The sequence below is a fragment of the Onychostruthus taczanowskii genome, unplaced genomic scaffold (genome assembly GCF_017590055.1).
Source record: "Onychostruthus taczanowskii isolate IOZ18803 unplaced genomic scaffold, ASM1759005v1 scaffold24, whole genome shotgun sequence".
NCBI lineage: Eukaryota > Metazoa > Chordata > Aves > Passeriformes > Passeridae > Onychostruthus > Onychostruthus taczanowskii.
This window is the reverse complement of record NW_024499684.1, coordinates 696,623-724,021: the sequence shown is the minus strand read 5'-3', so window position 1 is coordinate 724,021 and position 27,399 is coordinate 696,623. Positions and strand designations below refer to the sequence as shown.

The window sequence follows — 27,399 nt, the reverse complement described above, 5'->3', positions numbered from 1 at the left end:
CTTCCCAAACTTGTCTTTGCTGGGGCATAAAGAATCATCTTTTTAATTTGTCTGACAATTTGGAATCTTAACTGTGTTTGCCAAAAGTAAATCCTGTTTAACAAGCAGTTACTTGTTATTTGTAACCCATGATAGAGGCTCAAATAACTCCTGAACTCGTTCCACAGCCAGGATCATGTTAAAAGTCACTGTGATTCAAGGACTGAACACAAAAGCAGTTTTATACTGGTGAAGCTCTTACCTCTTTTTCTTGGTGATGATGAGGACATCGTTGAAGAGGAAGAAGTACACCTGCTGCTTAGAGGTTCTTTTGGAAAAAAGTCCAGTGTCTTCTACATAGGCTGTTAATTCACCCCTTTTCACCAGCCACCGTGAGGAGGAAACCAATGGAAATGGCTGCAAGGCAAGAAAATCACATTGCAATCCTTCCAAATTAGAGAATTTTTAAAAAACAGAGTACAATCCGTTTGGAAAAAATGCTTGAATAATCTCAAAGCTCAGAGATTACAAACACTAAGAGGTTACCAAAGTTTAAGGGGCTGCATCATTGCTACAACACACAGGGAGCAGCTGCAAATACCTGGGAATCACTCGGGCACCTGTCATCACTGCTCACAGAAAAGAGAAATGAACAGACCTGACTGATCCCACTGGGATGGAACACACTGGGACCTCCCGAGGGCACAGAGCAAAGCCTGACTTCAGGAATGTGCCTGCAGGGTGAGAGCAGCTCCTGAAGCACGAGGGGACATGGCAGTGTCCTCAGTACTCACGGCTCTTCCTGGAGCAGAGGGGACAGTCCCTGTGCTGGTGACCAGGAAAGGCAGGCAGGGGTGTGCAGGTACCACCTCCTTCCTCTCACACCTCTGATGTGCCCTCCCTTGGCAGCACAACAGGAAGGTTTCCATGGCCTTGCTGTTCTGCTGGGGCTCCTGAAGTGTCTCAGCTACCTGCCAGGCTTTACTGAAAAGGGCTACTGAGGGATCCTACAGCTCCTCTCTTTATCCAGCTCATCTGATGGAGCAGGAGCTCCCTTTCTCCCTAGGTGGGGGTCAACACCTGCAGCAGCTGCACCAAAGCCCCAGAGGATCTGAGCTGCCTGACGTGAAGACTTGCCTTTATTAATCCAAATTATTCCCAGGAGACACAGAGCCCACAGGAGGCCCTTTTGTTCCTCTGGGGCAGGACGATGGAGGGAGATGTGGGACTGTCCTGGTCACACAGACCCCTCTGAGGCTGCCCTGAACAGATGCTGCAGGCAGACAAGGTCCAAGCTAATGAGCACAACTGCCTGTTCTCCCTCATCTAAGCACCTTTCACATACTTTGAACAACACCCCTTCGTGCAGGTGTCAGCTGCCTTCCCCACTCTGCATGAGTTGGCTTTTTGTATCCCTTAATCCTGGCCAAGCTGACTGCAGCCTGCCTGTACCTGCTGAGCCCAAGCCAAAGCCAGCGCTGGGACTGAGAGCTCACTGCTGCAAGAACAAACACCAACTCCCCAAAACAAACCCCCACAACTTCTCTCGTGCAGAAGATGTAAAATTTAAGAACAAAAACTGCTGAAACTTAATTACAAATTGAATTCCACAGCTGAGCCGTGTACACAAGCAACACGAGATTTGAGTCACTTCCCTTGGGCTCCCATGAAGCTCTCCACAGTTACATCTAACAAAATAATAAACAAATCTCCAAAACTCCATGAGACTGGGCAAGAACAGAAATACTTTAACTAATTTATAATGGCTATAAAACAGAATGACAGTCCCAAGATGACTGGTTTACAAGCAAAAAAACTTTTAAAAGTTCTATTTGAGGATGAACAAAAAATTCCTCTAATCTGTACTCCAAATGAGTTCATCCTATTTTCCCAATTGACTCTCTTCCAGAGACAGCTTGGTTTTACTTTAATTTTTCCTTAATTGCCAAAGGAGCAAATCACATGCACCATGTCCCTGCTGCAGAAATGAGACTCTCAGAAGTGAAAAATGCATTTAACCAGAGTGGGGCTTCCCTGCCCTGGGGGCTGAGGGGCTGCAGGGCTGGGGCTTGGATGCACAAAGGGAAATCTCACACAAAAGCACAGAAAGACAAAGCCCCCCGAAGCTGCTGCTGCCAAGGCACCAGCACGAGCTGCTCCAGGGCAGGTGGGGTCACCCAGGAGCCACCAGAGGGACAGAGAGGGATGGGCAGGGACAGAGGGACCCCAGGCCCCGAGGGACTCCTGGGATCTCAGGGAACCACGGAGCAGCTCAGCCCCCACACTGGGCTGGACTCACTGAAGACTTCAGTCTGGTACCACCCATCAGGAAATGCTCTGCTGTCACTTGCCCAGAAGTGTTGCATTTGTTGTTGCTGTTGCTATAAGCAAATATTATTACTATCAATTTTTAGACAAAATTTGAGAATAAAAATACTTTAGGCAAGTTGAAAATGTCTTTTTGGAGGCAGCATTTGCCCCAAGCCTGACCCAGAGCTTTTCAAGAGCTGTGCTTTTGAAACCATGAACCAACCTCCACTCACTACATGCCTGATAATGAAAATATCTTCTCCCAAAAGAATCCCCATTGTGTAATGGTATCAGACATCAATTATAGAAATGGGATTGTAGCAAACATTAAATAGAGACAATAAATGTACTTGAAGAAAATCCAATAAGCCTCCCCTACCTATGACTGGGTCTGCTGTTGTTTCCTACAAAAGAGTGACTGTACAGGAAGTTTTTAATAGAAACCTGTCCTTGGGGGGAAGGACAAGCACCCCCTGGATCCTACCCTGGCCTGGAAGTGTTTTCCCAGCTACACCTTTCTCATCAGGTACGTAAGAAAATCTCAGCAGTGAGCAGCAGCCTTTGGCCTCTCTCCTAATGCCAGAATCTCCACAGCAGCTTTATCTTTACAGCAAAGAATACTCTACATTTAGTATTTATTTAAAATCCCTTGCGCTGTAGCATCACCTTCTACTAAAATTAAAACACTTAACCAAAAGTTTTCATTCCTGTTGGGGACACAGAGCCCAGCGGGGACACAGAGGCACTGAGGGACAAAGAGGCACTGCAGGGACACAGAGGCACTGCTGGGCACAGAGGCACTGAGGGACACAGAGCCCGGTGGGGACACAGAGCCCGGCGGGGACACATCCACCCCAACGTGGTGTTTGCAGGGCCACAGTTTGCAGGGCTGGCCCGGTGGCTGCACTGCTCCCAGACCCCCCTCACCCCTGTGGGAACAGGAACCCCGTAATTTGTGATTCTCCAGGGGGAACAAAGGTTCAGCCCAAGTTCTGGCTGAGCAGGGCCCAGGCTGATGATCAGCTCCAAACACACACCCTCCTTTGGCTGGATGAACTTCCCACAGTGCTCCCCCTACAAACCCACAATCACCACACTATCATCCAGTTTGGGATCTTTTCTAAAGTAGGAGCCAGTAATTCTGCACAGACCCAATCCCCAGTGCCCTTCCTTAAATACAACAGTGCAGAGCCTCTACACTTCAGTGCTTTTCCCACCTGCATTATTTATGCATGGAAAACATCCATTTTTCCCTGGAAGTACTCAGGAATGACTTGAGAACATACCTTGCTGACTTCTTTCAGAGCCTGCTTGCAGTTCTCGTATTTTGCTGAATCCTTGGGGGTTTTCTGGCAAATAGTCTGGAACAAAACATCAGTTAGTTCAGAGGACCAAGCAGCACAGACTGCAACCTAGAAAGGTTTCACATCTTAACTGAAATCCAGAAGCTGAATCACAGCTGTGGACTGAGATAAAGAGGGAACACCGGTCACTTGGTCACACTAAGGAATGCCTCCCTGCAAAGGTTTGGGAACAAAGTGATGCTTTGCACCTCTCCAGAAGAGGTTTATACAACCATCTCCAAACAAAAAACAAAACTGAAAGAGTGGGAAATAAAATGCTTCATTTGATTGTTTAGATTATTTCAGCCAAAGAGGGGAAGGAGGTATAGGAAAAAAACCCAAGAAGGGGAAGGCACCCCCAGCGACACTCTGCAGGAATGCTGGATTATTATTCAATTTTTTACTTAGAAATGTACTGCAGAGAAGAGAGAACTGAATGTCCATGAATGAACTAACTGTCCAGGTGATCAAATTACTCAGTGCTCAATTTAAAAATATACCGAACAAAATTATCAGTTCTGTTTCTGGCTCCTACCAGTGCTGGAATCTGAGCCTGATCACAATCTGCACTCCTGCTGGTGGTCCAGCTGCTCCCTCAGTCCTGGCACCTTAAGTGAAATACCCTAACTCCTGGTGTGAATTCTGCCTGACACACACTCCTTGGCACTTCCATCACTCTGAGTCCCTGGTCACTGCACAGGGAGGGACAGCTCAGTGCCACTCACACACAGCTCCCTTGGGAATGGAGTCCATCCTTCAGGTTCCCAAGAGTATCCCTGCCTAAGGGCCCTTGTTTTTCTGCTGCAGGGTTCATTTCAATCCTAGCACTACATACAATTCCTGTGCTGGTTCCTCCTGAGTTTCAGAACCATTCTGACCCTTTACTGTACAATCTTCCCACTAGAACATCCAAGTATTTAACTTGTGGATGGGGGAGCAGGAGGGCCCAGTCCCAGTCAGCAAACAAATGCAGCAGGAATCCACAATCCACAGCCCGGGAGTGGCGTAAGGGAGAAGGCATGAAGAGACTGGAGAGAACCAGAACTGAGTGTGAGAGGACATTAACACTGCGAGAACAAGCAGCAAGGAAAGAGGGAAGTGGGTGCTCACATCCATCAGCAAGGGGAGACGAGTGACCCTCTGCATGGGGAGGATGAGGAAGGAGATCATGGGCAAGTTCCGGCAGTCCTCGTGGGACTCGATCCGGGACAACACCTCCTTAAAGGCTGGGTTTGTGGCTCTGGGGAGAAAGAGCATGGGAGAATTCAATGGTATGTTTTACCAAACGATTGTGCGAGTTGCTACATTTTAAATAAACCATTATTTTATAAAAAGGAAGTGTGATTTGCAGGAGTCAGACCACCCCAACCTTCAGCTTTTGTTCCCTCAGATCCACCAGCCCCAGCACTGACATCAAACCTCAGGAGCTGCCACCCCAGCGGTGAGGGCAGAGCCCGGTGTGCCACACAGGGCCACTGTCACACTGTGTGACACTGAACTGATGGAGGAAAGAGCACGTGAGCCATGAGCGGGCAGGAGGGCCCCAGTCCCCTCAGAGGAAGGCACCCAGCAGGGCTGGCAGCCCCAGGTCTGCCCCGTGCCCGGCAGCACGGAGGCTGTGCCATGCTCACAGCAGTCTCTGCAGGGTGCGCTGCTGGTACACCTCGTTGGTGCAGTACTTCACGTAGGGGTCGAAGCTGCAGCCCGCGTGCCTCGCCACGATGTCGCTGATGTCGTCGATGAAAACGCTGCTCTGGTGCCTGGCCTCCAGCTCTTCAAAGAACCTGGGGGGTTAACATCAACTGCTCACTTTTACATGCAAACAGCATCTTCCTCTCACAACACTCCCCTGACACAATCCAGTTACCAAGCGATGCCAGCCGGGCTGGCCTGTGACAGGGCGAGGCCATCCCTCCTTCGGCAGGGCAGCGAGGGCAGAGCTGGCAGGACACGGGCCCAGGACACGGGCCCAGGACACAGGACCAGGACACGGGCCCAAGGACACGGGCCCAGGACACGGCCCAAGGACACGGGCCCAGGGCACGGCCCAAGGACACGGGCCCAGGGCACGGGCCCAGGGCACGGCCCAAGGACACGGGCCCAGGACACGGCCCAAGGACACGGGCCCAGGACACGGGCCCAGGACACGGGCCCAGGGCATGGCCCAGGACACGGCCCAAGGACACGGGCCCAGGACACGGGCCAGGGCATGGCCCAGGACACGGCCCAAGGACATGGCCCAGGGCACGGGCCCAGGGCACGGCCCAAGGACACGGGCCCAGGACACGGCCCAAGGACACGGGCCCAGGACACGGGCCCAGGACACGGGCCCAGGACACGGGCCCAGGACACGGGCCCAGGACACGGGCCAGGGCATGGCCCAGGACACGGCCCAAGGACATGGCCCAGGGCACGGGCCCAGGACACGGCCCAAGGACACGGGCCCAGGACACGGGCCCAAGGACACGGGCCCAAGGACACGGGGCCAAGGACACGGGCCAAGGACACGGGCCCAGGACACGGGCCCAGGACACGGCCCAAGGACACGGGACCAGGACACGGGCCCACGACACGGCCCAAGGACACGGGCCCAAGGCTGCTGCTGGCCCCTGGCAGCTCAGCAGCAGTGCTGGCACAGGCACTTCCCGCTCTCCCACTGCCACAACCAAACAGCATCATTGAGCTGGTCAGACCAGAATTTCCAGAAACAGGGTTGGAAAAGAAATGAAACTACTTCATACACGCATTAACACATTTCCTCTTGCAATTAAAGGCAGCACAGCACCAGAGGTGCTTGATGGAGTACGGGTATGTGTGGCTGTTGAGCCAAGGACAAAGCCACGTGGTGGAGCAGGACATGGTGCTCCACGTGCTGCAGTCCTCCCCTGGAACCAAACACTGGAAACACTGAAAACAGGCACAGAACCCAAAATCCTGAGCTGGCTCTTCCCCTAAGCATGCTTGTTCTGACAACTTCTCTGCTGTCTGTCTCTGTCCCACATGTGAGTCTCTGGCCACTGGATGCCTCCCCTTGCTTTCTGCACTCCTGATGTTCCCAAAGCACAAGACTTGATTTCCATGATGCTCACGGTAATCCCCCACTGTCTGGTGTGGAACAGCTCACAGATCAGCTCTGCAGGTCACACACCCCTCACACATGAAAAGCTGCCCTGGCTGAAGCCTTTGTACATCAGCATTCACTGCAAGAATCCTCAACTCCCTGGAGTCAACAAGTTCATACAAAAATTCTCATCCAGCACAGAAAACATTAAGGAAATACTTAGAACACACGAGCTCACATTAAGCTCCAGTATTTTGAAATCTGCTTTATTTAATTTCAGCTCTTTATTCAATTTTTTTATCACTAACAGTGGCTCTTCAAATCTGCCACCTATTTCAAGTGATGCTCTCCACAGTTTGCTTTAAGAACACACCTCAAACACGCGAGAGGAGCAGAACAGGATGAGCAGCAGCTGATTGTGTGCAGCAGCAGGGCTTAACTGAATTAAGGCACTGTCCAGGTGTGCTGAGAAGCAGCTGCTGCACTGAGTGCCTGCCAGGCTCTCACTGGGTCAGCCAGAGCCACGACAATCAAGTGGACTTTGCTCTGGTTTTGGGCTCTGTTTTTGTGACACAGTAACTGCAGACGGACTGGCTGATAAACAGGGCTCTGCCTGCAGGGGCTGAGCAGGATTTGTTACAGCCCTGTCACTGCTGAGCCCTCCAGCACCTCCTGTCCCCCACACAGCCTCCTCCAAGGCACAGCACATTGTGAGCTCTCACAGACTTGTCCTGTGCTGTGGATTTGGGTTTAGTGCCAGGACCAGCCCCAAGGGGCACATAAATAATAAAATTACAGAAAAAAGAGCCTGTAAGTGTGGAGTCTGCAGTGTCTCAGGAGCCACAGCAGAGCCCCATCCCACACTGGGATTTGTTTCTCTCTGCTCAGACATGTTTATGGCTGGGAGAACCTCCCACTGTTGCCAATTCACTTTGCTCAGGAAATGAGGAAATCCAACATTTCCTGCTGCGTTATGGCACACTGACAAGGTGTTGGACCCTGCTGGGCCACAACTTCCACCTTCAAAATTTATCTGCTGCTTCATCAGTGACATCATCAGAGACAGTCCCTGTAAGAATAGTAAAGAGCTGGAAGAGTAGAAGACAGAAAAAAAAAAAGAAAAGAAAAAAGGGCAAAGAGGGACAAAGGAGCAGTACATCAAAGTCCCATCTCCAATATGTCCCGTAAGGAAACCCTGCACTGAAGTTTGAATCAAAAGCTGTAGTTTTCCATATCCAATCTGCCAATTATTAGATACAATCAGTGAACCAGACACATCATAGACCCTTTCACTAACAATTTTAGGACAGATTCTGCCATAAAGCTCAGGACTGAGGGATGAAATGATTCCATTCAATTTAGCCAACAAGGAATTTGCTGTGATATGTGCAGCTATTTTTGCTGAATGTCAGAAGGATTTATTTCAAACATCTCTTTGTTAAATCCAGGACTTTTCTGGTTAAAGTTAGATCCAATTCAGAGAAAGTCAAACAGCACTGCAGGACAGAATTTTATTTCCCTCATCCTGTCCTTACAGAGTGGATGGTTTAAAAGAACCATCCACTCTGCAACACTCCTGAAGGCCAAGGGCCAAATTCAGAAATGCAGGTTTAGTTCCAGGGTGCTGCTGCCACCACCACTGGAGGGGCAGCAAGCAGAATTCAGCCTCTTGCTCCTGGAGACAGGGGCACTGAAGTAACAACTGCCACCTTGAGATAACTTCAGCTAGAGGTAACAAAGATTTCTGATTAACCTCTCCAAATCTGAACCTTCTCATCAGGAACAGAATCTGAACAGCTGCAACATTATTGTTATTCAGGGAAGGATTTAAAATAGCAAAAATAGGAAAAATGGTCTTATTTCCATAGAATTTTTATGCTGAATCAAAATCAGTTTTTACAAAATAAAAAAGGCTGGAGAGAGGGTGATTAAAGTGCAGAACTGAAATCAGTTTGTTTGGCGAGTTCCCCCAGTCTCAATAATGGAAACCAACACAGAGCTACACGCACAAATGTGACACCTGAGCCTGCAGACTCACAGCCCATAAAACACCTTTCCTGGGCAGCAGCAGGAGCAGCTCAGACCCAGGCAGGAGCAGCTGGCCCTGCAGCATTGTGCTCCCCTGCAGCATTGTGCTCCCCTGCAGCATTGTGCTCCTCTGCAGCATTGTGCTCCTCTGCAGCATTGTGCTCCCCTGCAGCATTGTGCTCCTCTGCAGCAGCTCCGGGCCAGCCCACGCCCCAGGCTGTCCCACTGGGGAGCCACTCTCCTTGCCAGCTATTTACAGTGCCCTGGCAGGAATCCAGGGCACTGGGAGGCCACAGCAGCCCTGCCAAGATATCCTGCTCCAGAGAGATTCCCCAGACAGCAGGAGAGTGCCCAGAGCACCTGGGCACAGGTGGGACCTGGAGGATAACAAATGTCCATTCAGGCAATAAACGCACCCAGGGACACTGGGACAACGGAATGGGAATGTCTCTGACAAGCCATGAACACATCACAACCAGAGTGTTCACATCCTGTGATTCTGTGACTAAGACAGAGTTTAAAACCTGACAGAGTCTGTTAAAATGGTTTTGTTAGGATCTTTTTCTGCTAATGCTGCTCTGGTATCACAGAAGCATTTGCCCTTTGCTGGCCTAATGGCAGAGAAGGCACAAATGCTGAATCTTCCCTTCTTCCTATAAACTTGGGGATCTGACCCTGCAGACCAGCTGCTCCTGAAGACACTTCCCTGATTTCCCTGGGACTCCTCTTTCCCCAGAGAGGCTCCTGGGGAGCTGTCCGACCTGGCACTGATTTCTCAGGCTGCATTCCTGGCTCATTCCCAGCTGAGCTGCTCCCTGGCATCCCCACAGCCCAGTCCAACAGCTCCTGGCCAGGGCTGCACTGGTGAGTTTGGGTTGCAGCACATCACACGAGGCCACTGAACTCCAGCTCTCTGAAGCCACCTTCCAGGAGGTTTCCATGAACACACGCAGCATGTGCTGCACAGGTTATCCATCTCCACTTCCCTCTGTCAGAGACACTCCAGGGAGCTCCCAAAAGCAGAGACAGTCTCTACTCTCTGCATTCTGCTTCCAACAAAGACAGCTTTGTTCCCAGGAATGCCCTGTCAGGCACTACAGGCCTATCCTGGTGTTATTGGAGAGCTTCCATTAAACATGTTCCAAGTCAAAGTTCCTAGACAGTGGCTTTAAGCAGTTTTGACTACAGGTTTTTAGAAAGCATTTTTATCAGCTCAGGTTCTTCAGCTCACCAAACTTTCTCCCAGCAACCAAAACAACTGGTAACTATACTCATACTCAGGTTTTGTACTAAGCAAAGGCTGCTTAAGAAAACAGCAGAATGGGACAGATGCTCCATTTTATACCAAAGGGTGGATTTTGCTACTTTGAAACACCTTGAAAATAGAAAGCAACAGTTTGGAGATACCAAGCTGGTATCTGGTTTAAAATCACTTCCATTGTTTACACAAATGACATTGCTCAAAGCCAGCACAAAGTTTTGTTTTAGTTTAACAGTACTGCAAAACCTGGGAGATAAATTATGTTTCCATTTAAGTTTAAAAGGAGTTATGACTTTTGATTTTACCCCAAGTCATAAAATACCAAGCTCTTAAACCATGAGACTTCACAGGCAAAAGAATAAGATTATAATTCTAGGCTAGTGTGGTATTTTTCCATTATTTTTTTCCTCTCCCTCCCACTTCCTTTGAAGACTATTAATCAAAAGGGATGTTAGAGTTCCCCTAAGAGTACTGCTCTCCCCACCCCCATTGTCCTTTACCTTTACACCTCACATTTTGTGCAAGGAGTACCTGTAAAAGGAACTTTTCCTTGAAAACAAAGCCTTTGATAAGCTGCACTCCCTGACACCGGTGCCACCAGACTGGGGTGGCTCTGGGGCCACACAACTCCCAACCTCTGGCAAAAAGACCTCAACTGCAAGAGACAAAGAAAGGGGATTGGGAGGGAGAAAGGAAGGGTCTCCAGCCAGACCCAAACGTTCTCCTGCTCTGTAGCTCTTAAACTACACTTGGCTTTGCACTTGACACAGCACATCAGCCTCCAAAAAACAACATATTGTTGCTGCATGAGCTTCAGAAGACAAAAGTCAAACTGCTGCACAACAGATGTCAAATTCCACAGACTTTGTGGTGTCTCAGAGAAAAAAGCCAAGAAGTGACTGTGACTGGGGACACGGACCTTCACAAGTTCCACCAAGGTAAATGAGGATTTAATGCTAAAGAATTCACAAGGGGAACAAATTAAGGGGGAACAAAATAAAAAACCATTAGAATCCTTGTCAACCTTCAGCCTTCTGAAAGGAGGCCAATATTTCTCTGTTCCACAGGTAAAGAGATCCTTGTAGAGCTGTACAGAGCTGTGACCACTCAGCACCTTCAGGAGGCCAGGAGCCACTGCAGACACTGTGCTCCCTTCAGACTGCAAATCTGGGACAGGAAAAGCAACACAGACATTCTGGTGCTCTAGGGATGTGGAACACATAATCCACCTGCTGCTGTGAACAGAGCAAATTGCAAGGCAGCAAAGCCACATGCAGCAACTTTTTGGTGCAAAGAGAGTGTGAAGTACTCTGAGAGTACATACATATGCATGTCCTGGATTAAATAACATTGGCAGTGATTACCAGTCACAACAAGGCTTTTCTGTGCTTGTATCATGTAAGATCTGCCATTTCCTCCTCTTCAGGCACTATCTGCAGTGTGTCTGCTTGCCTTGTTCCAGACTCAGGAATGTGCCCAAAAGCAGCAGCAGAGCAGCTGCTCCCCGTGGCAGCAGAGCCAGGTCCTGGAGCTCACACAGGGGTGACAGGGGTGACAGTCCCAGAGCACAGCCAGGCCTCAGGACAGCACCCTCTGCCTCTCCTGGCATGAGCCAGCTCTCCAGGGCAAGCTTGGCACTCCAGCTGAAATTTAACAGCTCAGCAGGGCAGACTAAGCTTTATTTGAAACCCTGCAAGGACCAGGTCTGAATGCCTGGTCAGCATTTAGCCCAGAACTGTTTAGATTTGAAGGATGCTGACTTCCACTACGTTTCACTCTGTGCTTTCCTTCCCTCCCCATTTTCAGAGACACAAATCCCAGGCCAGCCCTGCTCACACTCCTGTGCAGATCTCTGCCACTTGTATTTTCCATCTTCAAACCAGCAGGAGTTTAGGAAGAAATGCTCACCACTAAAATGGTTCACTCAGCATCCAAAAAGAAACCTGCTGCTATGTTTGAGGATGCACAGCTCTGTTAAATACAGAAATGCCACACTTACTTTTTGCTTGCTTCATAAACATCCGTGATGTTGGAGAAGAGGTGGTGGCTCTCTGTTTTGGTCATTGTGAGGCTCAGTTCCCTGGAATTTTTAAACATCCGGATCAGAATCTCCAGGCTCAGCAAATAGGAGTGCTCAGAAGATATCACCTCAAATATTGCCTGCAAAGTGAAGGGGGAAAAGAAGAGACTTACTAGTGACCGGGCTTTTTTCCTTAAAAACAAAAAGAAAATGTTGAGCAGGGATGCAAAGCAAAGTTTTGGATGTAAGCTAGAGATTAAGACTTGAATATTAATCTCTATAATAGCTGCATCATTAATTAGAAATAAGTGATTTAATACTAGAAACAAAGTCTTTGTTAACAAGCCTACATTCAGAGTTTTCAGTGCAACTGCAAAGCAGGAGTTTTCAATTCAAGAGCAGGTGTGACCCCAAGAGCACAGAGCGAGGCTGCAGGGAGCAGGCTGAGGCCCCTGGTGGAGCTCTCCCCAGACTGGGAGCAGAGCCATCAGCACGGGCAGGAATGGGGCAGACACTGCTCCTGATGGGCAAGGAAGGGAGAGAGAATCATCTCACCATGACCCAAACACATCTGGAGAGCAAAACCCAGAGCAGGGTGCCTGACACAGCCAGGGCTGGGGCAGCTCCCTGCTGCCTGCTGGGCTCTCCTGGATGGCACCTGAAGCCACACTGGGGTTCACCTGCTCCAGACCAGGGCCAGGGGACGTGTGAACCCCAAGGACAGTTACACTCTCAGGGGCCACGTGCACCCTGTGGCTGTACACACATACACAGGTGTTTTAGGCTTGCAAGGAAAGACCTACTGAAAAGAATTTTAGTTCAAACCAGTCTGTGACACATTTTCTTCAGCCAAAATATGCACAGAGATCCACCTCACTAACAGATTCTGAAAGATGGGATGTGCATGAAGACAGGACATGGACATTAATCAAGGCAGAAAACAAACAAATATTTTTCTGCAGTGACAATGCATATAACTATAAAATAATCTAATAGGCTCTAAAAAGCAATTTAAAGAACAGATAAAGAATAAATGATAAAGCAGTTTAAAAGAAATACAGCAAAAGCATGAATTGGTAATGTAACTACAGCTTAAAAATATTTATTTAGGCTCCCACTGAAAGAACTGGCCTCTAAAATTCAAATTGAAAACCCTCAGGCATGAAAACATTTTTTGCTAACATTGAAGACTTTACATTTAAAAGGAATCCAAAGAACTTGTTCTTTTTGAAAGGATGCAAGTATGGCTCCAGGAAACACAGACTAAGGGCTCCTAAAGGACATCACTGAAATATATGCCTTGGCTCAAAAGCTTCCCAGCAGGAGGAGGCTGAGGCATGTCCTGAAGAAGAATGAAGACTGGGACAGATTCCCATGGCAGGTAATGCTGCAGGGCTCCTAGGCAAGCCCTATTTGCTGTGCAGGACACACCTGGGGAGGAGCTGCAGGGACACAGCTGCCCTGGCCAGGCCAAGCTTGGCAAGCTCTCCTTCCCTGTGACACTGCCCTGCACTGATCAAGGGGGGTACAGCACATGAAGAGGACACAAGGAGCACAGAGGAAAAGGAAAGTGGATGAAGAGGACACAAGGAGCAAAGGGCAAAGAGAGAGAAGAGGAAGAGAAAAGCGAAGAGCACCCTGGTGCTGCTGCTGCCAGCAGGGAGGCCCCTGCCCTGCTCCAGGGCTCAGGGAGCAGCTGGGCTCCAGCAGGCACACCACGTGCCCAGCACTGCTCACAGGGGCAGGTACAGCCCAGGGGCTCTGTGGAAGCTGCTCTTTGCTCCTCACTGCTATAAAAACTCCTGTGCCACATCCCCCCTCTGCGAGCTGGAGGTTACTGCCACCCCTTCCCCTGGCGCTGCCAGGCTGGAGCACCCCAGGAGCCCCTGGCATGGACACAGGCACCTCAGCACACACTGGGCTCATTTTTTTCTCCCTGGGGAGAAAGGACACTTCACTGGAGTGCAGAAAGCCAAGCAATGAACTCTTATCAACGTCTCCTTATCAACAAGCAGAGCACTGAGCCAGGCGTGCAGTGCAGCCCTGAGCAGCCAGCCCCAAAGCACAGAGTACCTCCTGTCTCTTCCTTTCCTCCTGGCTGATGGCTTCTGACAGGCCATTCTTCTTCACCTACAAAGACAAATCAATCAATATTTTGAATACCTTTTGTGGGAAAATGTGATTAAAAAGAGAGACAGTACTGCCAAAACCTAGAAAGCAAAGCACCAAGGCGGGCCTGGCTCTACAGGAGTTCTAAACACAGGAGGGACACCAGGGCAAGGGAAGGGAGAGGACCACAGCACCACACCCGTGGAAGGCCCTGTTCTCTTTGTGGAGCAGAGGCACATCACAGACACAAGACCCCACACCCATTTCTGTCAGCCTTCTCCAAAAGCTCCTAACATGCTACCATCAACAGCTTTCTCTTCTTGCTCCACCTGCTCCCTGGAATTTTGAAGGACATATTATTCCTCATTTTATTCCTGCACAGCTGGCCCCACAATGCTGGACAGCAGGAATAAGGAGGTGCCACTCTCTGGTCTGCACACCAAGGTACAGACTCACAGGCAAATGCCTGTGGAAGTTACATCAACATTCCAATGTGGGAGCCACTAGCCTTTGGAACACAGCTCCCAGATTCCCACAGCACCACAAGCAGACACTTCTGGATGCTGAGCAAGAACTAATTAGATGTCTTTTTATTAAACAACTGAAGTACATTTTAATCAGGAGCCTGAAAGCTCCAGAGCATTCCCGAGGAAGTGCAATGGCACTGAAAGGTGCAATGTAACTTTTTTCTGGATGCAGTGGAAGAGTTTTCTAAAAATACACCAACACAGGAAATACCTAGGAACGCATCCCCCAGATTTCAGTGCTCCCTGTTAACACAGACACTGCCAGAGTGCAGGGAGGTCCATGGGCACCTGCTGAACTCGTGCTCCAAACTGCAGCTGGCACACACGGGTGTGTCCCACAAGGTACACAGGAATTCATGGCACGTGAACTCACAGGCCAAGGGCCCAGCCTCACACTCCCCATCAACAGCAACACTTCCAAAAGAGAGGCCCAGATATGGACACTGCTTTGGCCATTTCTGCCAAAGAAAATTCAATACCTAATTTTGATGTGTCCAAAAAGTTTAAACTGAAATAATCTAAAAAAACATCACATGTGATACTAAGCAAACAAAAACTTCATTTAAGCTAAGCACACGGCCAGAAGGAATGAAAGAGGCCCAACATCACTGCTACTAACACTGGACTGGCTTTTCCCCTGCAATGACTGATTCAGCCATGGAGGTGAGAAGCAAAGGATCAAAGGAGGACAGGTGAACTCCGGTCAGGGACAAAAAGTTCAAAACACAGAGGTGCTGTGGGGGTGAACTCACCAGGAATCTGCTAAGTGGCTGCACCAAACCCAAAGTGACCACAAGCCCTTTGACACGGGGAGAGAAAGGGGAGCCAGTGCAGACATCAGCCCTGAAGGCCCCAGACTGTCACACCAGGGGTCTGGGCTGGTACCACGGAGGGCAGGCAGCCCTGCACAGCGACCCTGGGAGGTGGCAGCCCTGCACAGTGACCCTGGGAGGTGGCAGCCCTGCACAGTGACCCTGGGAGGGGTCCTGGGAGGTGCCAGCCCTGGACAGTGACCCTGGGAGGTGCCAGCCCTGCACAGTGGCCCTGGGAGGTGGCAGCCCCGCCCAGTGACCCTGGGAGGGGGCCGCCCTGCACAGTGACCCGGGGAGGGGTCCTGGGAGGTGCCAGCCCTGCACAGTGACCCTGGAAGGGGCCCAGGAAGGTGGCAGCCCTGCACAGTGACCCTGGGAGGTGGCAGCCCTGCACAGTGACCCTGGGAGGTGCCAGCCCTGCACAGTGACCCTGTGAGGGGCCCAGGAAGGTGCCAGCCCTGGACAGTGACCCAAGCTCCCTAAAGCCACTCACAGCAGCTGATTTTACCATGAAGGAGAAACCAGTCACAACTAAGATCAACACGTGTGAATACACTTCAGGAAGACAGAAACACCCTTTTTTATTACTGCTCTCATAAAGAATGTGACCACTCCATACCTGAAGGGCACTACCCGCAACCACAGCGTGGTGGGAGCTGCAGCAGCTCCCCCAGGGAAGCCTCCTGCAGAGAGAGGGGATCCCTCTGCCCCTGCCTCCCAGCACAGGCACTGCTCATAAACCCCAGAGACATTCTCCTCCTCCTTTCCTAGCGTATGCTGAAACCCAGGACTGACATTTTCCAGCTGACTTCCTGCAACAACTCCAGACTCACTTTTTAACTTCTTAATACACATTGACAGCATGTAATTTTTCCAGAGTTATAAACACAGTCACTCTGAGTATCACATTCCCAGATTTTGTTTTCTCCATGCACCACCTTCTCCTGTATACTCCCCACTTCCAATTTTGTAAATCAAACACAAACAGTGAACAAATTTCAGTGTGAGGAGCAGTAAAGAACAAGTTGGTTTCTGTAACTGAAGCACAGCAGAGAACAGTTCTCCTCCTGAGATGGTCTTCATGCTGTTTTTGTCTCAAAGCAAATTATTGTTTTGAAATTATCATTATTATTACTAAATAGCATTCCTTCCAAAATACCTCAGCTGTTGAACATTTAACTGCTAGTTTGCCCAGAAGGCAGAAAAAACAATTTGACTTCATTATAAACACTTTTTTTTTTTTTTTTGCAACATGAAGCCAATTATTGTATTTTAAGTATTTGATTGTTGGAAAAAGAAAATTAAAGCACATCTTTTCAAAACCACATTGTCTTGCCTTCTTTATAATTACTGAATCAGAGAGATTCACCTTTCAGTACTTTAAACTGCAAAGGGTCATCAGCATCTGTAAGACTGCCCTGCTAATCAGACCATCTAACCAGCCTTTGGGGATCTCCCTGAGGCTTAATCCCTCCTTCACTGGGATATACAGAGCTGATGGTCAAATACACCAGGTGATCTTGTCATGGCATAGTCTCTCTAATGCCCAAAATGAGCATCTACAACATTCTACAAGTTACATTAACAAAAGACAACCCCAAACCCTTCATTATGGGGATATCCCTCCAGAAGCCACAGAAATGATCCAAGAATAACCACGTAAACACAGAATGTCAATGGTTCCTTCAGTCCCAAAATCACACGTACGAGAAAGAGCTGTGGCAGTAGCAGCTGCCATCAGTAATTTGTCAGTTATGAGCAGGGCAGGCAGTGAGACTGCAGCCCTGACCAGAACAGCTGAATTTACTCTGTTTAACGATGCTGCTCTGCCAAAGCCCTGCTGACTCTTCCCAGCCTGTGCAGGGACAGCACAGCACCACCAGCTCTGCTCTCCACTTCTCAAAACGCTTTCCATTAAACATCTGCACTCGAGTCAGCCTAAGAGCTGGTGTGCAGTGATTTAGAGCAATTCAGCAGCAACTTGTTTGTAACTAACTGAAGCCTTTCTTTAGTAGAATTCACCCTTCCAGTGAACTCACACGACGCTTTTTTTAATGAATCAGTGAAGTTGTGCCTTTGCCAAATACAGGACTCTAAATGAACTTAGTTTCATTGTTTTTTATGTGAAACAAAGACCAGTAACTGACTGGGACCTCCACGTTGTTCTCATGAGATGAAAAAGATGACGACAAATTTCAGCCAGGAACTCTAGCAGCAAGTGAGAGAAGACTTTGCTTCAACCCATCCTGAGATCCTGCCTCTGGCCATACAAGGATCACAACTCACCACAGAGAGCTGGCTCCACGTCGACCTCAGGGGCTTATAGGGAAAAACAACCTTGTCATCCAGCTTCTGCTCTTGGGGCTCAGACTCTTCATCAGAATCTATGTCCAGAGCTTTTTCTTTATAGTTCTGATATAATACAGCATTTTCTGTCAAAAAACAACAGGATGTCAGTCATTGCTAGAAAGTTAGTTTAGCTGCTCTCATAAAAATTTAAAGTAACATTTAAACAATGAAAGAAACCAAAGTGTCACTGTGCTGCTCACTCTCCACCAGACAAAGATAGCAACTGATTTGGGCTGGACAATGGTGCAGTACAGTGACAATGGATCACTGTACCCAAAGATCCTCCCAGACCGAATTAAAGAACAGATGTGGCCTTTGTCAAAAAAAAAATAGCAAACAATTTTTTCTTCCTTCGTTTGCTATACCCAGTTCTGTAATTAACCAGCAATTAGAAAATGGGATTGTGTCTCAGTGGAGCAGACACTGATTTGCAGGTCTCACTATTTTCCTGTCCAGGAAAAGCATACTGCCCACAGCAACCCTTCTTCTGTCAACTCTGAATACTGTCTTCACATTTCACTGTTTCCCATTTTCAGAGATATGAGGTCAGAACTATTCCAAATAGAAAGTTAAAAGCCTGAGTAAGAACGAGACCTATGAACCTTAAGACCAAACACACTCCTGGTGTGTTTGAGTTGTGCCATCATTAACTCAGAACTATCGGTGGCAAAGGAACACAGGCGTGGAGCACTCTGCTGCTTCCCAACCTCCCTGGCCACACACCCTGGCAACAGCAGTGAGCAAGGACACAAATTCAACACCACAAAAACACAGAGATGAATTAAGCAGGCAGGCTCTGCAAGGTACTTTTAGATGGGCCAGGCTTTGGATAACACCCAATCTTCCTCCACAGGAGAAAGGGGAACTGAAGTGGAAGTTTGGCTGCTCCAGGCAGGGCCCCAACTCCTGCAGTTCCTCACCTGGCTGGGTGGGTCTGACCCACCTGCTCAGACCTACAGCCCTGCCCCACTGCTCGACCAGGTGTGGCCTTTGGAGCAGCTCCTGGAGAAGGGCCTGTAGAGTTTACACACTTTTAACAGAGGAAACTGTCACAGCAACTGAATTGTGGGAGGCATTCCACAGAAAGTTATTAGCTGGGATCATCCAAGACAGACAGGAGCATTGGAAGAGAATCCAGAAAACATCATTAGGAGATAGTGTGAGAAGAGATAAAAATAAAGAGTAGGAAAAGGGGATGATGCACAGAGAACACAGTGGGAAGCTCTGAAAGCAGAAACAAGAGGAAGGTAACACAGCCCCTGAGATAACCTCAAACAGGCATTATGCAGAGAAAAGCCAAGAGAGTAGCAGTTATTATAACAGAACTTCTGTGGACTCATCATAGATGTTTTCTTGAAATATCAGGAAAAGCAGCAAACTTGGCAAAACCCAGAATTAACGAGTAACACAAAAATACAGCTGCACAGACAGTATTTTTCTGACACTTGTATTTGAAGCCTAGGTTGCAAGAAAAGAAAATGCTTACAGAGCCCAAGGGTTCAGCCCAGCAGCCTCAGCTGATGAGAAGGCAGAAACAGCTGTGTCACCCCCCAGCCCAGAGCAACAGCTCAGGTGTGTGCTGCAGGGATGGCCCCAGACCCCTAAGGGATCAAATGTCCTGCACCTGGGCAGCCCCAGGACCAGGCAGGAAGGCAGCCCCACGTGGAGGAGCCTGCCATGGAACTGCACAGAGCAGTCAGGGCTGAGGTGAACACAGCCAACAGCTCAGGTTTTGGGAAGGACAGGAGCTTAAGTGGAAAAGAAGCCCTTGACACACCTTTTTAGTCTGCCACTTCACAGCCTTTAAAATAGCCCTAAGGTAGGTCTAGTGCCAAAATTATGGTCCCACATCTCAGCTGCATTACTGAAAAACAAGGTGCTGAGTCTTTGACTCCATACAAAGGAAGTGTGCAAAACGATCCTGAAGTTCATTTCCCTTGGGAGTTATTAGCAAGTCTGGACAGAACAGGGCTCACCTTCCCCATCGAACGTCCCTTGTCCTTTCAGCATCTTCTGCAGATAATTTTAAGAGAAAAGGGAGATATGTTAGAAGGAGGAGAATGCAAAATAATCACAGTAACAAGAATGTCTGTTTTATTCAAGACTTGGGCACCAAATCAACAGGCCCTAAATCTGTAAACTTCATATGCTGGACAAGAGCTCAGTAAAAACAATTGTGTCACCAGAGAAAGTGAAAAGCTACCCCAGTTTCATTTCTCTCATGCCTTGTTTAGATGTATTTTCCCCGTGTTTCAAAAGCACTACACTGGCTTGAGAGGGGTTCAGTGAACTCCCAGCTCACCCCTCTGTCCCAGGGCTGTCCGTGGAGGCGCAGCACTGAGAGGCTGCCCTTCCACTCTGCAAACAAAACCACTCAGAGCACTTGGTAAAGGAGCCTGCTGACAGCACAACAAACCTCTGAAATAAAACAGCTGTTCTGGTGCAACAAGGCCCAGGGCCCAAGAGTCTATTTAATAAAACACTACTTGCAGAGAACTCTGTAAGGACAGCACAGTTTCATGTCCTCCTATCTTGAACTTAACTCACTGTTTTAAGTCTACTACCAAACCAAGCCACACTCTGCAGCTGTTCGCAATTTCATCAATTTCTATTTCACTGTTTGCAGCGTTTTCACAGAAGCATCCACTACCATAACTTCAAACTGGCTGAAAACTGCCATAAAGCTGATAATTAATTTAAAAGCTACAGCATCAGCCCTTGGCCTGATGTACTTTATTACACAGAAATCTATGAATATATTTCATACAGTAACAAGTTATATCTAAAATAAGGAAATACAATATTACACTATGATAAGTAAAAGAACACTATCAGTATGTCTCTATAATTTAATACATTAACATTCAATGTAACTCTACAAGAGGATTCTAAGGGATTACAACCAAGATTTAAAAACAGGCATGCTGCTTTTACTTTCAGGCATTAAAAATTAAAATTACTTTCAGGCATTAAAATACCTGAAGTGATTTGTATCAATTTAAAAATCACTCAGTCATTTTTAAAAATAGTTTAAAAGTAATGTCTCAGAGAAGTGAGGGAGGAAGTTCATTTTTCTGTCTCTATTCTAGCACGCAGACTTTATTAAGACAATGTCCCTTTTTTTCCTGTTTACTCCTTTCTGGGACACAGGTTTTAAGCCCGTTTGGTTGTGAAAGCTGGAGAATCCAGCAGGAAAAGTGAGCAGGAAGCACCCAGCAAAGGCTCTGAGCCTCCTGCATTTCAACAGAGCCCGCCATCTCCAACACCTCACTTGGAAAACAGCACTTTAAAAACTCACAGCCACTACGAAAAGTTTTGCATTAGCAAAAAAGCAAACTGAAAACTCCCAGCATTTATGGGAAACGCAGGATCAGAAGGCCAGGCTCCCAAGGAGCCAACACCTTCACCTATCGGCACACCTTACCTTTATCCTCCCCAGGCTCGAGAACTTCTCTTTATCTTCAACCACCGCTTTCAGGATGGGCTGGGACATTCTGTTTTTCTTCTTGCAGTCGGCGGAGCCGTCCAGGTCCACGCCGCTCACCACGGCCCGGCGGTAGGACGTGGAGCGCAGCCCGCGCCGCAGCGCGCCCGGGCCGCCCTCGGGCTCGTCCTCGGGGTCGCTGCCGAGGGACAGCCGGGGGGTCTCCACCAGGCTGCGCACCTTGAGGCCCCGCTCGTGGCCCTGGGCGCGGCCCGCGGGCCGGCTCTCGGCCAGGCTGCGGGGGATCAGCTGCTGCGAGCCCACCCTGCGCGCCGCGGGGCTGTGCGTGCTCAGCAGCGCGGGGGGCTCCGCGCACGGCACCGCCGGCGGCCCGCTCCCGGGGGACCCCCCCGGCGCCTCCGGGGGCCCGGCAGCCCGGCTGGGCCCGGGGGATCCCCCCGGCGCCTCCGGGGGCCCGGCAGCCCGGCTGGGCCCGGGGGATCCCCCCGGCGCCTCCGGGGGCCCGGCAGCCCGGCTGGGCCCGGGGGATCCCCCCGGCGCCTCCGGGGGCTCGGCTGCCCGGGGACACGGTGCGGGCTGAGCGCTGGCTCCGAACACGATCCGCTCCTGCTGCGGGGCCAGCGCGGGCAGCCCCGCGGTCCCGGGCGGCCGCGGCCGGCGGCCCTGCCCGCTGCCCGGCGAGGAGATGGTGCCGTTGGCGGTGGAACCGACAGGACCGTCCGGAGCCGGGACGAGCAGCCGGGAGCGCCGCTCCGGGGACAGCGCGGGGGAGCCCGGCGGCCGCACGGTCCCGTTGGACACCGATCCCATGGCGGGGCTGCCGGGCGGGCGCGTGCCGGTGCCGGTGGGCTGAGTCACGGAGAAGGCGCACCTGTCCTCCACGGGGAAGTCGGTGACGAGCACTCCGCTGGGGCTCTGGTACGACTGCGGCCGCAGCTTGCTCCAGGCGAGGGGCTGCGGGCGGGGGGTCGCTCGCCGCCTCCAGCGCGGCGCGGCGGGGCCCGCGGCTGGGGGCGGGCGGAGCGGCGCTTCCGCCGCCGGCACAGCCCCTGCCCCGCCTGGGCCGGGCTGTCCCGGGCCCTCCTCTGCCCCGCGCAGGTCGCGGCGGGTCCCGGCCGTGCGGGGTGAGCTCTCGGCGGCAGCGCGGTGGGGTGAGGAGAGCCGCGGGCAGCACGGGCAGCTCTTCCCGGCCCCTGCAGCGACAGCCCCGGGCTTCCCGCGGCGGGACCCGCAGGTGTCCTGCCGGGAAACGTGTTGGATTGTAGACTTGGCGCACGGCCGTGGCGGCAGGGCCACCGCCGGCACCCCCCGGCTGTGCCCCTACACCTGCCCGTTCTACAGAGGCACCTGGCCGGCTGGGGCTGCCTTACCGCCTGCCAACGAGCTGGGGAAAAGCTAGGAAAGGAACAGCCTCGTGGTATAAAAATGGGACGTCGACAATGTATCTGCTGGGAATTCTGACAAACTACATCCCCCTGAAAAACCTGTGTCTGTAAAAATGGTGAAACTTGGCTGTGACTGTGGGACAACATATAGCTTAAACATACATCAATGGAGAGCAAAGTAGATTTTAAAAGAAAAACAAAATCTATGCTCGTTTCTGTGCCAGGACAGGAGTTCTGCCCACTCCAGCAGCCCAGCCAAGGGTCCCTGCCCTCCCAGGAGGGGAGAGCTTCAGCAGAGAGTCCTTAAAGAAAGAGACACAGGCATTTTTCTGCTCTGTTACATTCAGTAACAATTACAACATGCTCTTATTTTGCTGTCTGCTCCTCTACAGTTAAAATCTGCCTCTGCTTCCACTGGAAAAAAAATAAGGAGTCAAGTATTTTAAAAGCCGTTTTGTCACAGCTCAGGAAGCATTTACGTGAGAAATTAGCTCCACTATTAAATGGCACACTGGCTAGGAATGTAAAATACATTATAGAATGCTTCCCTAGTACTGAATCGCGAAGCTGAATTATTTGTCTGGTTTCCCTCAAACACCTGAAAGGCAAAATCTAGGTGTGATTCTGCTGCTGTGTAATTGGCAGAGCAGAAATAGCTGGAATGTTTGGAGATGCTGGAGGCCAGGCCCGCACAGTGGCAGCTCTGCCGTGCAGGGATGCTCAATAAACAACTTGCTTATTTAGAGATGGGCACCCACTTAGGCACCGGGCTGAACTTGAAGGGAGAAGGCACAGAAAAAATATTGTTAGATTTGTAATTGTCCTCCCCACACTTGCAAGACTTGAATTTGCCAGGTTTTGTATATCATTGAATAAGAAAAAAAAAATCGGAGTAGATTGAAAGTACTTTCTTGTCGTTTGAAATATACGAAAATTTAATTTATACTGAGTCTGTTTAACAATCAGAAAAAAATATAGAAGAGAATGTAAAGACCAGACAACTCTGTGTACGTGCACTTAAGCTTCAGATGTACTATTAATTTTTTTGCCAGGAGAACCCAGTAAAATAAAAAATCTTGCTAAGAATCCAATTAAGCAATGCACAAAGAAATTAAAATGAACAAATGTGTATGTCCACAAATGAGACAAGACTGAAAATTGCCACTCCAGCTTCAAACAGCCAGAGCTGAAGGGAGAAGCCACAGGCAGAACCTAAGATGCTGGTTTAGTTGTCGCTTGGGATTTCCCAATGGATTATTTCTAAAATTATCTCTTACTTTCCACATGAAATTGCCAAGGTATTGCAGCATATTACTTAACTCATAAATCCTAATTATTAATGACCGAGGTAATCAGCTTTTACAAGATTATTCTCTTGCACATACTTATTCACTGTGCTACAGTTACAGGGGTAATTTTGATTCCCGAACAGCCACCTCAATGTTCCACTTAATGCGCAGTAAAAGAGAAATAAAACCTTACAATAAAATTGCCATCATAAGAAAAGTAAAATCAGCTCTGTAATTTAAGAGAAGAAGAATGTACACGTGGTTATTAAGCCTTCTGACAAAGGCAGGTCGCTGAGATCCTTGAGGCTGCAGTGAGGCCGTGCCCAAAGTCAGGGCCAGGCAGGGCAGAGTCCTGCCCTGGGGCCAGGTCCCTGCCCAGCGCAGAGCCTGCAGTGCTGCAGCCCTGGGATGGGGCAGGAACCTGCAGGGCAGCTTTCCGCCCGCCTGCACCGCTCCGGTTAACCCAGATACGGGCCGCGCATTTTGAGGGAGAGTTTGAAGGGAACCTCCCCTTTCCCAGCCACAAGACCAAAAGCTGGTGTCAGGAATCGGCACCAAACCTGAAGCATTTCCATACCTGCCTGCAGGCAAACACTCCTGATATCCAGAGCCCCCGTTTATCATAGCCAGCACGAGGCAGGTGTGCACAGGTGTGTTCAGCGGAGAACATTTTTATTGCCTGAAAATCTACCGAGGAAAATGGAGGATTATTCTTCTCCCTACATCCACATCGAAAGCACGCTTTGCCTCTCTGTGCAAAGAGCAAAACCAGCAGTGAGACCAAGCTTTATTCATTATGCAAATGCTCCATGTCTCAAGCACAGTGCTCGCTGCTTGTGTGCTGTAGGATGGTCCTGGCCATGCCCTGCTGTGCAGCTGACCCTGGCTGCTGGCTGCCCAGTCCCTGCTGCCTCTGGCCTCCCCAGGGGCATTCCCAGCACATCTGTCCCCTCTGTGCCTCCCAGAGCGGGGAGGGCTGGAGTGGCTCCAGGAGAAGTGCTCAGTTGCTGGTTAATCCCCAAAGGAATTGACTGCATGTCCCATCTGTATTAACTGCCAGCTAGGGAGTAGCAGTATAAAGAACATTCTTCTGAAACTCTTCTGTTTCCCTGGTCCGTTCACAGGCAGCTGAAGAGCCAGCCGTGCTCTGCTCAGAGCAAGGCTCTGTCCCAGAATTAGCATGCAGGGGGGATAAGGCTCCCTCTGTCCCACAAAAACCCTTCCCAAGCACAGCAGTGACAGGGGTCACCACAAGCCAAGAAAAGACGAGGTGTCAGTGTGACAGGGCCAGGCACTGGGGAGATCCCCTGTCACTGGTTTCACTGCTTTTCCAGGGACATGAAGCAAGGGAGTGGAGCCTCTTTCCAATGCAAGCAGCAGGATTTTCCCAAGGAGGACACGGTTACTCCAGCAACACGGGCAACCCCACAGCACTGCAGAACTCAGGAAGGGTCGAGCCTTCCGACCTCCTGCCCCTCCTTCTTTTCTCTACAACTGTACATAGGCTGTGAGAGACTACTCTGAACACTGCTCAGCCAAATTTTAACTGTAAATCAATCCAAGATGGCAGAACACATTTAATTATTCCTATTTGCCTCTTAATTGGTTTTTGGTTTTTTTTTTTGGGGTTGCTAAAATACTCAGCAGTAATAGAAAGCTTTGCAGCACTCACTAAAAGCTTTAGGGGAAAAGCACATCTCATTGTACTGCAGGAATAAAGGGCCTGGTAATGCCCATGTAGCATCAAAGTTGAAACAAGATGCTGTTTTACTGCTGAACTGGGATGAAAAGAAAGAGTAAGAAAGAATGTGTACCCAAGAAACACGACTGAGGACTGAGCTGCTGCTGTCTCTGTTACTCTTGTCATGGAGGTTACAAATTCTTGTCTATGATTGTAAAATGAACTTTGTCTTTGCTAATATTTAGACTGATATTACTTGTTTCCCAGCCAATTTCCCAGCTGATTTCCTGATCATGTCTCTTCCTTTGCTGCCTCACAGGTGGGTGCAGAGATTGTCTCCTCTGTGAGAGAAGGAGGTACCTGGCAGCTCCATCACTTATAGAGTTGGCTGGGAATTTTCCCACTGGAAGTATTTGAGATTTCAATATGGTAACTGTATTTTGTGTGTGCATATTTCATATTTTGATGTGAAAAACATTTCTCAACTTGCTTGAATTATATGTTCTTCTTTGGTTTTGCATTTAATTTTCCAACACAGTTTATACCTCCCAATACTTTAATCAGTAAAACTCCCACAGGCTTCAAGGAGATAATCATGCTCAGTAAGATTAGGTCAGTCTAACATTAAAGTAGGTGATTTCTGTCAAAGATTATCAAAATTTCCAAAAGTTATACCTATTTCTAATGTTTGTCCAGTGAATATGAATATTAAAGGAGAATTGTGAAACTGAGAAGCGTGTCCCTTCACCTCCAGTTTACTTATATACATTCTTTTTTCCAGTTTTACAATTCCATTTAAAAATTCTGACAGTGAATTTCCCGTCAGTAATTCAAAGACCATTCTTTCCACAGGAGAGCAGTTAAGAGAAAGTCCTAGAAAGTGTAGATAAAAGCTCTTTAATCTGATGACTGTATTTCATAAGATGCTGCTATTTAAAGAGTTTGCAGGATTTCAAACATGACCTAACAAAAGGATGGAGGCACTGCTTGCCATAGCTGAAGAGTTTTTGTGGTTGCCATTAGAAACTCAAGCAAGCTGGGAGCCTGCACGGACAGTCTGTGCAGCTCAGGGCTGGCTCTGCTTTGTTCTCCCTTTGTCAGCTGTGCACAGAAATGCCTGAGCAAGTGACAGGGGCATGGGGGCAGGTCTCCAAAGGGTTGCTCTTTATTCCCTAAGTTTGGTTGCTGATGTTTTTTTTTGGTGTGGTTTTTATTTTTTTCTTTTTAAGGAATGAACATTCTGCCCATACAGAAATTTTAAAAAATTAAATAAATAAAAGAGAACCCCAGTATTTTTTAATTTGTTTCCTTGTTGATAGACAGTAATTTCTGGGTGTGACACACCGCTGCCACTCTGCAGTGGGAGAGGAGTCACCTATTCTCAGCCCCTGTCAAGCTGTGACTCCCAGCCCTGTGCAGCCCCTGGGCAGCCCTGTCCTTCCCAGGATGTTCCAGCTGCTGGCTGGATGTGCTGGGGCTGCACAGGCCCCTCTGCCTCTACAGACAGGGCAGCTGCTGTGCACAGAGCCCGAGGCTTTTCCCGCCTGATCTCTCAGGTGAGACACGGCAGCCCCAGGGAACGGCTCACCTCCGCTCCAGATGACAGGGCAGAGGCCGGTCAAAGGTTGGACTCCATGATCCTAGAGGTCTGTTCCATCCTATCTGGTCCTGTGATTCTGTAATCGGGGTGATTTTAGAAATGCTGAACCTCATTTAGTTTCAAACAACTGATTAACCTGCAGTTATGTGCCAGATTTCCCCTTTGCTGCCTTGAAATGCTGGAATTTTGTGAATGCCATA

General features: G+C 49.3%; 1 protein-coding gene across 1 annotated transcript in view; it reads right to left on the bottom strand.

Moving 5' to 3' along the window:
- The window catches only part of ARHGEF26 (Rho guanine nucleotide exchange factor 26), a 102,419-nt gene that overhangs the window by 7,878 nt on the left and 67,142 nt on the right, over positions 1-27,399 (bottom strand). The window contains exons 2-10 of the mRNA XM_041406068.1: positions 21,224-22,483; positions 19,776-19,812; positions 17,737-17,882; positions 14,076-14,132; positions 11,982-12,142; positions 5,264-5,416; positions 4,743-4,872; positions 3,576-3,650; positions 242-396 (exon numbers count right to left, since the gene is read on the bottom strand). Coding sequence (XP_041262002.1) covers positions 242-396; positions 3,576-3,650; positions 4,743-4,872; positions 5,264-5,416; positions 11,982-12,142; positions 14,076-14,132; positions 17,737-17,882; positions 19,776-19,812; positions 21,224-22,483 — 2,174 coding nt within the window. The remainder of the gene's footprint in view (positions 1-241; positions 397-3,575; positions 3,651-4,742; positions 4,873-5,263; positions 5,417-11,981; positions 12,143-14,075; positions 14,133-17,736; positions 17,883-19,775; positions 19,813-21,223; positions 22,484-27,399) is intronic.